Raw genomic sequence first — 13,010 nt, 5'->3', positions numbered from 1 at the left:
CAACGGGGGAGGCCGCGGCAGGGGGGGGCCCCCGTACCGCAAAAAAAAAAAAAAAAAAAAAAAAAAAAAAAAAATAAGCAAACTTATTTCCAACTGAGCTGCTTTTCACAGTAGCAGAAAATTCAATCTGTAAAAGTAGAATTTACTAAATAAGCCAATTATGGCATAATTATTAGAAAATAATATATTTATTCTCATCCTTTAAATAGTACGCTAAGTGCATTTAGAAATCTTCTACTTGGCTTTATGCCGCCAAGACGGACAATCCCCTGTCGGGAGAAGTGCCTGCCTCCGGCCAAGGCTCTGGATCCCCGGCCTCATGAAGGACTTCTCTCTGGCAACTGCCTGTTGTCTGCAGCCCTTCCCTCCTGCGTCATTCACTTCTCCCTTCTTATTGGATCACCCCATCACTTAACGGTGATGCCCACAGCCCTCCCTCCAGCCAACAACACTTGCCTGTAGCCCGTCACAGCAAAATTCCTATGTCCCTGTAGTCGTTGCCTCACATCCTACTTTTCTTCAGTCCACACCACTGAGACGTCTTTAACCAAGGTCACCGTCTTGCTGAAGCCCGACAGGAAATCCTCAGCCTTTGTCTCACTGCGTATCACCAGCATTTGATAAAGTTGCCAGCTCTCTCCTTGAAATGCTTCGTTATCAAGCTTCCAGGACCCCACACTCCTCTGGTTTTCTTTCAACCTCATCTATGGCTCCTTATTCTTTGCTTGGTTCTCTGCCTGACCTCTGAATCTCTGTGTGCCCCAAATCTTGGCCTTTGGCCCTTTTCTCTCTATGGGCACTCTCTCACTGACGCCATTTCACCCATCACTGTAAACTCCATAGAGACTCTGACGACTGCCAAATGTAAGCTGTATCTCCACCCCCGGCCTCTCCCCTAAGTTCCCAGATGGGAGATCCAATTGCCTACCTGACCACTCACTCACTCCACCTGGATGTTTAGTGCACATCTCAAACATGGCATGTGGAAAAGAGTTCTCTGTTCTCCCTTCATCAAAACCTGCCATCCCCAGACCTGCACTCAATAAATATTTGCTGAACGGATGCAGTTTAACAAAATAGAGATTCAGAAGAGAGTAAGCATCATTTGGAGAAATAAGGTGGTTTGTCCAATACCTAATATGAACAGTTACCACACTTCACTTTCCCCTCCTCTTATGTACAATTCCTTTCATTCATCCAACCAATACTTAAGATTTCTGATGTACCAGGCACCGGAGAGGGGCGGAGTTCTACATGGCACCTTCCATTTCGGAGGAGTCGAGACACAAATAAAAAGAGCCTTCCGACGGTGTTTTTTATTTTTTTTTATTTTATTTTATTTATTTTTTTTTTTAAAAGCAGACATTTTATTTTATTTTATTTATTTATTTTTTTGTGGTACGCGGGCCTCCCACTGCTGTGGCCTCTCCCGTTGCGGAGCACAGGCTCCGGACGCGCAGGCTTCTACATGGCACCTTCCATTTCGGAGGAGTCGAGACACAAATAAAAAGAGCCTTCCGACGGTGTTTTTTAAAGGCCTTCTCTACACCTTCCTTTCCCAAAATAATGTCTTTTACAGACACTTGTCTTCCTCCAGTTGCTAAGTGAATCTTTAACTTTAGGAAGACCAGGGAAATGTTTTAAGTTTCACTGTCAGAATTCCGCTTCTGAAAACCGGGTTTGATCTTTCCAGGGCTGCTACACTGCCGGGTCCTCAGAGCCCCTCACTTAAGAGTCCGCAGGAGCGAGAGCAAGAAAGTCGTTAAGAAAAATGGAAACGACGGGAAGCCGAGAAGACGCAGGGAAGGCGCTGGGACGTCTGCCCAGCGTGGTCCCGATCCGCCCGCAGTGCTCCGCCGCTCTCCCAGACTCTGCAGCTGGGGGAGCCGCGGCCGCTCACGTGGAGGCCGCGCAGGCCCCGCCCACCCCGCCGCCCGGGGCCCGCCCCCTCATGACTGGCGGCTCCAGCGCCCTATCACTGCCGCGCTCACTCCAGCGGCCCCCGGGGCCCATCCCCCGGGGCCGGGAGCGGGGCGGGGACTGGAGCCTCCTCAGGGGCCCTCCGCCCCCTCCCTCCGTGCCAGCCGGCCGGGATTGGCCGAGCGCCGTCCTCAGGCCGACCCCCGGCGTTACGTAACGAGCTCCGGGACCTTTGCCCCGCTCACTCGTCTCCGCTTATGTAACCGGGGCGCCCCTGCGCGGGTGCCGCCCCCAGGCCAATGGGGTCCCGCAGAGCCGGCAGCGGCAACCAATCGTGCGATCCGGGGGCGGGACCGCGTCACGTGGTGCGCGGGGGGCGCGGCGCCCGCGACCGCCTGGCACGCTGCGGGCCTCGAGACTGAGTGGGGCCGGGCCAGCTGGGCGAGAGGCGGTTCGCGGTGTGCGCGGGAGGCGGCGGCGGCGGCGGCGGCAGGTGAGGGCTCGGCCCGGGCGGGGAGGCCTCGGGACCCGCCGGGCGCGGTCGCCCCGAGCCTGTCCTGCGCTGTGGGAACTTTGTGCTTCAAGTTGCCCCTTGCCGGGTCCGGGTCCTGGGTGCACGCCGACTCTCGGGGCGGTCGGGGCCGGGATCCCCCCGGGGCTGCCCAGCCCGCGAGCCACAGCCGAGCTTCCAGCATCAGATTGTGTTTCTCTTGACACTTGTCACCTTTGTTTCCACAGTCCCCCTCCAGGGTGGACCTCCCGTGAGCGGAGACGTCCCAAGACAGCAGGGAAATACTGGGGAGAAAAGTGCCCCCGGAGGAGCAGAAAGTGTACCTCTACTTGCCGGCTTGTGATGACTGACATTTTCTCTGAGACGATGGCCTGGACCAAAATGAGAAGTACATTTCCGTCGCCGATCGCAAAGTAGCAAAGTAGCAGGCGACAGGCTGAGGACTGCCGGGCGAGCGATGGATCCCTGTGAAGATCCAGAAGTGTCCGGTGGTAAATCTCAGGACTCTAGGGGGGGCCAGCCTCATGAACTTGAAGGACCACAGGCCAGCGGTCCTGAGGCGCTGGGGAAGGACTCTGCTGAGATGTGGAGCCGGAAATACCAGCTGCGGAGCAAATACGTGCAGACCAGTAACAGGTGAAATAACCTGATGTGTTTGTTGTTCTCTCCTGGGGGAGTAGAGGGGAAAGGCGGGCTTACATCTTTTTATATTTGTTTGTAAGCCTAGGAAAAAGTTTAAGGAGACTCAGACAACTTAGAATGAAATACCCTGGGTAAACTGAAGGAAATTAACCAAAAGGTGAAAAGTGGTTGAGGAAGTTAGCTGACTCTAGGCTGAAGTGGGGAAGGAGAGAGTGCAAAATGCTTGATGTTTACCAATTTCTTTGCCTGGGATTCTCCACCTGTAAAAAAAAAAAAAGTGGTGGATAATAAATCTGTGAACTAAATGAGCTAGCTGATCCATGTTAAGCGCTTAGAAAGCGGGCCTGGCAGAAATACGCTGTTCAGTAAAAGTTGACTTATTATAATCGAAAGTGCGAATTTAGAATCTTTTTTATCTTACAGTGAACCGCAAGATCAAAACCGAGTTTCCAAAGACCTTATAACGGTTGTCCAAGAAATGAAAAAATACTTCCCGTCAGAGAGACAGAGTAAACCAAGCACCCTGGATGCTCTCAACTATGCCCTTCGCTGCGTACACAGCGTGCAAGGTAAACGGGCTGGAGAGGGAATACCGTCGTGCACGGACACCACTGCTCGTAAACAGCAGCCAGGCCAGAGCAGCTGTCTGCCTGGTTTTAGGCACAGAAATGTTGTGAGCTTTTTACGGTGCTTTATGTGAGATGTGCAAATCTACACTGATGGTATTAGCATCTTAGTTTTTCACGTGAGCACTCGGAGAACCTGATTTGTGTCATAGCTTAGTAAGTGTGCAGTATTTTGCTGATTTGTTTCAGGAGAGTAGAGCTCGGCATAAGCACATTTTGAAGATTCACTTTTTAAAAGAATATTGTCTTCTATGACTGTTAGAGGAAAAAAACACTTGATTAAATACATTTACATTTCCCTGCCGTAGACATACTTTTAAAATACAGTCATGATGTATCAGGAATTTACCAAATTAAAAACGAATGGTTGTAAACGTATTTTTCTTTTTATGACTTTTCAGACTTCTTCTCAAGGGATTTTAAAAATACACATTCTGTAGCACAAACCTCTGTGGCTTCATAGATGGTGTATAGTTCCTGAATCCTGGAGTAATGTTTCTGCCATACAGATTTCCTGTGTGTGTATTTGGAATTTTTGGTTTCAGTACCTTGTTTTGGTACCTTCAGTGTGTCTCATTCCTTGTGATCTGGAACATGCCGGATTCATAAAATTCAAAATCTTAAGCTTGTACAACTATCAGTATTTTAGGTGAAAGATGAAAACGATCTGGTTTCAAGGAAAACATGCTGAGGTGTCCTCATCCTAAAAAACAAGCCTGCTTTTCTCCTGATAAAAAATGATTTGTTCGCGGGTGCGCGGGAGGCGGCGGCGGCGGCGGCAGGTGAGGGCTCGGCCCGGGCGGGGAGGCCTCGGGACCCGCCGGGCGCGGTCGCCCCGAGCCTGTCCTGCGCTGTGGGAACTTTGTGCTTCAAGTTGCCCCTTGCCGGGTCCGGGTCCTGGGTGCACGCCGACTCTCGGGGCGGTCGGGGCCGGGATCCCCCCGGGGCTGCCCAGCCCGCGAGCCACAGCCGAGCTTCCAGCATCAGATTGTGTTTCTCTTGACACTTGTCACCTTTGTTTCCACAGTCCCCCTCCAGGGTGGACCTCCCGTGAGCGGAGACGTCCCAAGACTGCAGGGAAATACTGGGGAGAAAAGTGCCCCCGGAGGAGCAGAAAGTGTACCTCTACTTGCCGGCTTGTGATGACTGACATTTTCTCTGAGACGATGGCCTGGACCAAAATGAGAAGTACATTTCCGTCGCCGATCGCAAAGTAGCAAAGTAGCAGGCGACAGGCTGAGGACTGCCGGGCGAGCGATGGATCCCTGTGAAGATCCAGAAGTGTCCGGTGGTAAATCTCAGGACTCTAGGGGGGGCCAGCCTCATGAACTTGAAGGACCACAGGCCAGCGGTCCTGAGGCGCTGGGGAAGGACTCTGCTGAGATGTGGAGCCGGAAATACCAGCTGCGGAGCAAATACGTGCAGACCAGTAACAGGTGAAATAACCTGATGTGTTTGTTGTTCTCTCCTGGGGGAGTAGAGGGGAAAGGCGGGCTTACATCTTTTTATATTTGTTTGTAAGCCTAGGAAAAAGTTTAAGGAGACTCAGACAACTTAGAATGAAATACCCTGGGTAAACTGAAGGAAATTAACCAAAAGGTGAAAAGTGGTTGAGGAAGTTAGCTGACTCTAGGCTGAAGTGGGGAAGGAGAGAGTGCAAAATGCTTGATGTTTACCAATTTCTTTGCCTGGGATTCTCCACCTGTAAAAAAAAAAAAAGTGGTGGATAATAAATCTGTGAACTAAATGAGCTAGCTGATCCATGTTAAGCGCTTAGAAAGCGGGCCTGGCAGAAATACGCTGTTCAGTAAAAGTTGACTTATTATAATCGAAAGTGCGAATTTAGAATCTTTTTTATCTTACAGTGAACCGCAAGATCAAAACCGAGTTTCCAAAGACCTTATAACGGTTGTCCAAGAAATGAAAAAATACTTCCCGTCAGAGAGACAGAGTAAACCAAGCACCCTGGATGCTCTCAACTATGCCCTTCGCTGCGTACACAGCGTGCAAGGTAAACGGGCTGGAGAGGGAATACCGTCGTGCACGGACACCACTGCTCGTAAACAGCAGCCAGGCCAGAGCAGCTGTCTGCCTGGTTTTAGGCACAGAAATGTTGTGAGCTTTTTACGGTGCTTTATGTGAGATGTGCAAATCTACACTGATGGTATTAGCATCTTAGTTTTTCACGTGAGCACTCGGAGAACCTGATTTGTGTCATAGCTTAGTAAGTGTGCAGTATTTTGCTGATTTGTTTCAGGAGAGTAGAGCTCGGCATAAGCACATTTTGAAGATTCACTTTTTAAAAGAATATTGTCTTCTATGACTGTTAGAGGAAAAAAACACTTGATTAAATACATTTACATTTCCCTGCCGTAGACATACTTTTAAAATACAGTCATGATGTATCAGGAATTTACCAAATTAAAAACGAATGGTTGTAAACGTATTTTTCTTTTTATGACTTTTCAGACTTCTTCTCAAGGGATTTTAAAAATACACATTCTGTAGCACAAACCTCTGTGGCTTCATAGATGGTGTATAGTTCCTGAATCCTGGAGTAATGTTTCTGCCATACAGATTTCCTGTGTGTGTATTTGGAATTTTTGGTTTCAGTACCTTGTTTTGGTACCTTCAGTGTGTCTCATTCCTTGTGATCTGGAACATGCCGGATTCATAAAATTCAAAATCTTAAGCTTGTACAACTATCAGTATTTTAGGTGAAAGATGAAAACGATCTGGTTTCAAGGAAAACATGCTGAGGTGTCCTCATCCTAAAAAACAAGCCTGCTTTTCTCCTGATAAAAAATGATTTCCTAAAGATACTGTTGTCACTGGACTACCTCTTTATTTTCCTGTGTTTCTTAGCAAACAGTGAGTTTTTCCAGATTCTCAGTCAGAATGGAGCGCCTCAAGCAGACGTGACCATGTACAGTCTTGAGGAGCTGGCCACTATTGCTTCAGAGCACGCTTCCAAAAACACAGTAAGAATTCACAAATTTTGCCATATCAACCTGGGTGATTTTTCCTAACGATCTTATCTAGATGTAGATTTTTAAAAATAATAACTGAGCATTTCAGTAACCACAATTTGAGGTCAAGCATAGGAGAAAACTGCTACAGAGGCCTTGTGGAGTTTCTTCTGCCCTTGCCAGAGAAAACATCTAAAAACAGGAAGCAACACATAAGTAGTAGTTGGCTTTGCTTGCGTCATGAGGTGCCTCTCTCCCCTTAGCATCCCTGAGTTCTCTCAAATGAAGAAAAAAATAACACTGCAGAGTGATTTCCTGCATCTTATTCTAATCTCCGAATTGTTAATGTCTATTTATATCATTCTTAGTTCCAATACCTACTACTTCAAGTTGTAACAACTGGATTTTATAGAACAGGTGAGTTGAGATGCTGTCATTTTTTGTAAAATTTTGGAAGAGATATTTAGCATATCTTTTTTGAATCTCTTCATGTTGACAGAATAATTGAGCCTCATGTTTTGCTGATATGATGGAGATTACTTAATTTATGTGTAGACCTCAACATAATTGTAACTTAAAGATTTTATAGTATTGGAGCATGAGCTATCCCTAATGTTACAGTGCTTATTTTACTAACTGATGTGTTTATAATACTGTAGTAGGTGCTATGGAGATTTAAGGGAAAAAGAAGTTTAAGGAAAACATTTTCCCTTTAAGATCTTCAAAGTAAATCTAGAGAGGAAAACATATGCCACTTGCTAGCAGGTACAAACAGTGGCCGATTATAAATAAGTTATGTTTATGTCTAAGGGAACACATTAGAGAAATGATTCTTATGTACTGAGGTTTGTCAAAGACAACATCTTGGAGCAAGTGAATCTTGAGCTTGGTCTTGAAGCCTGGAATATGCATGGGTGAAGAGAAGACAGTCCTTCCAGGTACAGTTTGCAAAGGAGAGGGAATCAGAAGTGTATACAGTGTATACACCGTGTTTAGTCGGTGTAGAATGAGCTGGTGCATTGTTTGGCAGAGCTTAAACCTTCAGAAGGAACAATGCAGGTCTTACAGCGATTTGTTGCCTTTGCAGGGCTGTGTGTGGGGGTGTGTGTGTGTGTGTGTGTGTGTTTTACGCTGTTGATCATGGTATTAAGCTATTGATCATGGTAGACGTCTGGACGAAATTTATTCAGGGAATATTGCCAGTATGTATCTCAATATTTTGCATTTATTTTAAATATTTTTCGTAGGATACCTTTGTGGCAGTTTTTTCATTTCTGTCTGGAAGGTTAGTGCACGTTTCTGAACAGGCTCCTTCGATCCTGCATTGTAAGAAAGAGTTCTTAGAGTCCTCGCATTTCGTTGAACTGCTTGCCCCTCAAGACGTGAGGGTGTTCTACACACACACTGCCCACGCTCAGCTTCCTTTCTGGAACAACTGGACCCAAAGAGGTAATGGGACCAATATTCAGATGTTTATCTTGCCTGGTAAAGATCAGTCTCGTTCTTCCAGAAATAGTACACAAATGAATGCATTATTCAGAACATGCAAATATATAGTTTTTCTTATTTCTTCATTTTAAAAGAATGTGATGAAAATAGCATTTTAAATGCTGCTAATAGCATAAAGATCCAATAAATGTGTTGTCATTTAATCAAGTTAGTTTCACAGACTATATGCTATAGATATGGTGTGTTACAGCATAATGTATAGCAGGTTAATTGCTACAAAGTGTCTGTTGTTAATAAAATCAAATGTTTTTCCTCTTATACTGACTTCATTGTTTCTCTGCTTTGTTCTGGAGGTAAGCTTCTCAAAGTTAGGTCCCTTTCCAGTTTTTCTTCTCCCTAAAAGTTATGAATCTCATCATTTTGTTTTCCTTCTGAAAGACTGCTTGTCCTGAACTGGGGGTGGAGAGTGGGTTCCCACTCACAGTTTTCTTTGTGTTATTCAGTCCCATGTAATCTTTCATTCATTCAGTCATTCTTTTTTTTTTAAAAAAATATTTATTTATTTATTTGGTTGTGCCGGGTCTTTGTTGCGGCAGACGGGCTCCTTAGTTGCGGCTCTCCAGCTCCTTAGCTGCGGCACGTGGGCTCCTTAGTTGCAGCAGGTGGGCTCCTTCGTTGCGGCTTGAGGGCTCCTTAGTTGTGGCTCACGGGCTCCTTAGTTGAGGCATGCGAACTCTTAGTTGCGGCACGCATGTGGGATCTAGCTCCCTGACCAGGGATCGATTCTGGGCCCCCTGCATTGGGAGGGCAGAGTCTTCACCACTGCACCACCAGGGAAGTCCCATTCATTCTTTCTTAAGTTACCCTTTATTCCCTATTTCATATTTTTTGTGAAATGTCTCTTAAAGAACTTAGTAAAGATCAACTTTCTTTTTGATCCCAAACCCTTTTCTCTCATTTTTAAAAGATTTTGATTATTTTTATTATGGTAAGAAACACATTCACAAAATTTACCAGCATCACCGTTTTCAAGTGTACAGTTCAGTAGCGTTAAGTACATTCACAGTGTTGTGAAACAGATCCTGAGAACTTCATCCTGCAGATCTAGAGCTCTGTACTCATTCTGGTTTTTAATCCAGTTCTCAGTCCAGTGAAGAACAGTGTTATAGCCTTCTTTTTTCAATCACAGGCCCTTGCCCCATTCTCTGTGCACGTTTTATACAAGCTTCAGAAAAGACACCTGTCACCCTTGCTTCCTTCCAGCTCCCTCTCTCCTTTTCCCATCATTCAAAATCACTGATTTCATTTTTCTTCCTCTTTCCGAAACGTGTGTTTTCAACCTTTAATCGTCCACGTTTGTTTCTCTGCTTTTGTTAATCGTTTATTCATTCCGTAGACATTATATGGCAGTCCCTGTGGGCCAGGAGCTCTTCTAGGTGCTGAGGTACAACAGTGAACAGAACAGACATGTGGTACTGTTCACCAGTCTTTCCCATTTTCCCTTCAGTATTGCCCTATAGTCTCTGTCTGATCTTTTCACTTGTCTTTTTTTGGCTGTGCTGCACGGCTTGCGGGATCTTAGTTCCCCGCCCAGGGATCAAACCCATGCGCCTGCAGTGGAAGCGCAGAGTCCCAGCCACTGGACCACCAGGGAATTCCCTGATCTTTTCACTTTCTTATCTTGGCTAATTACTTAATGGTATTTCCCCTACTTGTAGAAACATAATAGTCCCTGAAATTGTTGTCTCTTGGACCTAAACATTTACTTGCTCCACAAAGATGATGTCCATTTCGTTTACTTCTCACACTGTACTGTCGCTTTAGGGACGCCAAGGATCCACACCCTCCTTGAGGGCCGTTGTTTAGCTCCACACCATTTCTGGGCTGTGCTCATGTTACCTCTTTCTGTCCCTTCCTTTGAACTCACAGAACATTAAGAGGACACGGGAAGCTCTAAACTCAGCAGCTGTCAGCTTTGGCCCTGTGTTAGAGCACATTTCCACTTAGGCTTGTTGTACAGACCTCTCAGAAGGATCTGACCGCTGTTTCTTTAGAACGCCCTTCCAGAAACAAGAATTCGCACGTTCCAGCCCAGGTGTGGAAGTGACAGCGGGCCCCCATCTACTGTTTTTGAGATCCCGTAGGCTGGCTCTCTGTGTGACAGGACTCCTGGGGGTGGGGGGGGGGCAGTTGAATTCAGGTACCTGCTACCATGTATAAGTAGTGTAAGCGAGTTCACCTTACAGCAGAGTTGCAGTATTTTTTTATGTGCAAAGAATGTTAAGCTCAGAATCTGAAAGTCTGAGTTTCAAATTGCCTTCTGTCCCTTCGTGAACCTTGGAGGCCACTTGGCTTCTCACTGTAAAGTAAGAATCGTAGTTTCTGACGTGCCTGTTAATACAGGGTTTCTGTGAGAACCCAGCAAGCTGTGGGTTGGGGAAGGCTTGGAGATGTTTGGAGCGTTGCAGCATAGAGGCTCATCTTAACTGCTGTCATCTATTGAACGGCTACTCTTTGCCAGGGACCCTTCTCTTTGCTTTCGTGGATTAACTGAGTTAATCTTCACAAAGACCTTGTGAGGTGTAGGTACTGTCATTCTCCCCGGTAGACAGACACAGTAACTGTATTAGTCTGGGTTTACCCAGAAGCGGGACACTTACCGGGGGAGGGGGTGGAAGGTGGTGAGAGGAGTCCTCAGTCCGCATCGCTGGCCTCGCTGGAAGGAGCGAGGCTTGGGGAGGGCTGGGGAGCAGGAGCCTTGGGCTGCAGCGCAGTTCAGAGAGCATCTGGGCCAGGCAGCCAAAGGGGGTCCATCCACTGTCACGCGCTGGAGGAGCCCGGCGTCTCCATGGAATGGTCCTGCCTCGTTGCCTGCTCTGTGTACGGGCACGGGCCGGGGGCAGCCCGTGGGAAGCAGGGCTCAGGCAACGGTCAGGTCCCTCAGAGGCAGCACCTGTGCCCTTTCTTAGCTGCCATGGTCACAGAGATGCCAAGGTCACACTGCCTGCAAGTATGGAGCTGGCCTTCACCTTGGCCGCGTGAATCCAGAGCCCCTCTGACCCCCACGGCTGCTGGGACTGCGCCTTAAAGCAGCAGAACTGTCCTCAGACAAAGGCGAGCGTTGGAAAGTGTCACCGAGGGACGGTTCCCACCCACGAGAATCAGCTCAGAAAATCAAGGATATTTTTGAAAAATCTTTATATTGGGCTTCCCTGGTGGCGCAGTGGTTGAGAGTCCGCCTGCCGATGCGGGGGACGCGGGTTCGCGCCCCGGTCCGGGAAGATCCCACATGCCGCCGCGGAGCGGCTGGGCCCGTGAGCCGTGGCCGCCGAGCCTGCGCGTCCGGAGCCTGCGCTCCGCGACGGGAGAGGCCACGGCGGTGAGAGGCCCGCGTACGGCAAAAAAAAAAAAAAAAAAAAAAAAAAAATCTTTATCTTGCCTTAGTTCCACCATAGAAACTCCAGAAACAGTTTCTATGTTAAGATGATAGCATATCTTAGAGTAATTAATATCTTTAGCTTACTTTGTCAAATTCTTTTGTTATTTCTCACAGACATTCTGTAAGAACTTCTGGCTTCAGAATTCTGGGCCTGTAACTTTTATAGTTTCACGAATTACAGTAGTGTGGTCACTGGTCCCTGTACTTTTAAACTGGAGGGCTTTGTAAAAATTGTGAACATTTTTCTTGATCACTCAAAAGCCCATTTGCTTATTCTTCCTATGATCCTTTCCTTAGCAGTACAAACACCTGGACCATGTTCAGTATTTTGGTTCTTCAGAATCCTCGTTGTAGGTGTTCCTTCAGTGTATATTTTTAAAAAAACATCTCCTTGGTTGTAAACATTTCCTCGGTTTCTATAACTGAAAACTCTTCACTCCAGTGAATAAATGCCCAACAGATATATATTCAGGGAGTTCTAACAGACGAAATAAAGTAATCAACAAACACTTGGAAATAAGTTTGGAAATAAGTTCAGTTTCCTAAGATGGGCCAATTTAAATGTTTCTGAATTACCACCTCACACATCAATAAAATAAATGAGAAGTCAATAAAATTGAAGCAAAACCTTTGTCATGAGGGGTGTGAGAAAGTGTTATTAGTGACGCTGAATTGGTACCATCTGCCGGAGCTAAGTTTGCCAATATATGATGAGAGTCATGCGATGATATCATCTAATCTAGGAACACAGCCCTGGGGAATTTGTCCGAGGAAAGAAATGCATGTATCCTCTACCTGAAAGCTCTAAGTAATCTGAATTCCCAGTTTTTGAGAAGTGTCCAAACTATCACAGGGGAATAGACTATTACCAGCGACATAATTGTGTCGCGGGATGATTACGTTGACATTTGAAGCAGTGAGTCCGGGCAGGGGCAGAAATGCAGACAGGAACTGCAGGGGGTGACAGGGAGAGGCCTCGCTCAGGTGCTCTCAGGGTCTCACCTGACGGTTGCTGTTCAACACGGAAAAGCCCTGGGAAAATACTGGATGGAACTAGATCTTAGTGAGGGAGGAGAGTCCTATTTTAATCAAGTGGAGCTCTGTCCCTGAAAAGAGTCTCCCGTTTGTGCAGTGACATTTTGGGGAGGAGCCGCGTGGGGGCGGGACACTGACACGTGTGTTTGTTTCCAGCAGCCTCACGCTATGAATTCGCTCCGGTGAAATCCTTTTTCTGCAGGATCCGGTGAGTGTGGGAGCTCCTGCAGGCCAGGAACGGTGGAGTGGGCTCTGGGTTTACTTTATTTTTTTATTTATTTATTTTTAATTTTTATTTTTTTATGGACCGTATAGTTGATTTACAATGTTTCAGCTGTACAGCAAAGTGGTTCAGTTACACATATGTGTGTGTGTGTGTGTATATATATATATACACATATATACATACATATATATAT

General features: G+C 46.6%; 1 protein-coding gene across 10 annotated transcripts in view; it reads left to right on the top strand.

The window, feature by feature from the left end:
• Positions 1 to 2,379: 2,379 nt before the first annotated feature.
• Positions 2,380 to 13,010, top strand: part of PER3 (period circadian regulator 3) — a 69,983-nt gene continuing 59,352 nt past the window's right edge. For 5 of the 10 annotated variants that reach the window (XR_008616960.1, XM_028487892.2, XM_024125624.3 and 2 more), the window contains exons 1-6: positions 4,447 to 4,481; positions 4,727 to 5,135; positions 5,565 to 5,710; positions 6,565 to 6,680; positions 7,916 to 8,117; positions 12,748 to 12,799. Coding sequence is in view for 9 of the 10 variants with exons in the window: in XM_028487892.2 (XP_028343693.2) it covers positions 4,957 to 5,135; positions 5,565 to 5,710; positions 6,565 to 6,680; positions 7,916 to 8,117; positions 12,748 to 12,799 (695 nt within the window). In the remaining variant the exon portion in view is untranslated. Of the gene's footprint in view, positions 2,414 to 4,446; positions 4,482 to 4,726; positions 5,136 to 5,564; positions 5,711 to 6,564; positions 6,681 to 7,915; positions 8,118 to 12,747; positions 12,800 to 13,010 lie in introns of those variants that run through there. The other 5 variants (XM_024125626.3, XM_024125623.3, XM_055083801.1 and 2 more) reach the window with 4 other exon arrangements.

The sequence above is a fragment of the Physeter macrocephalus genome, chromosome 3 (assembly GCF_002837175.3).
Source record: "Physeter macrocephalus isolate SW-GA chromosome 3, ASM283717v5, whole genome shotgun sequence".
Taxonomy (NCBI): domain Eukaryota; kingdom Metazoa; phylum Chordata; class Mammalia; order Artiodactyla; family Physeteridae; genus Physeter; species Physeter macrocephalus.
Note: the sequence above shows the minus strand (reverse complement) of the source record. Positions and strands in the feature narration are given on the sequence as shown.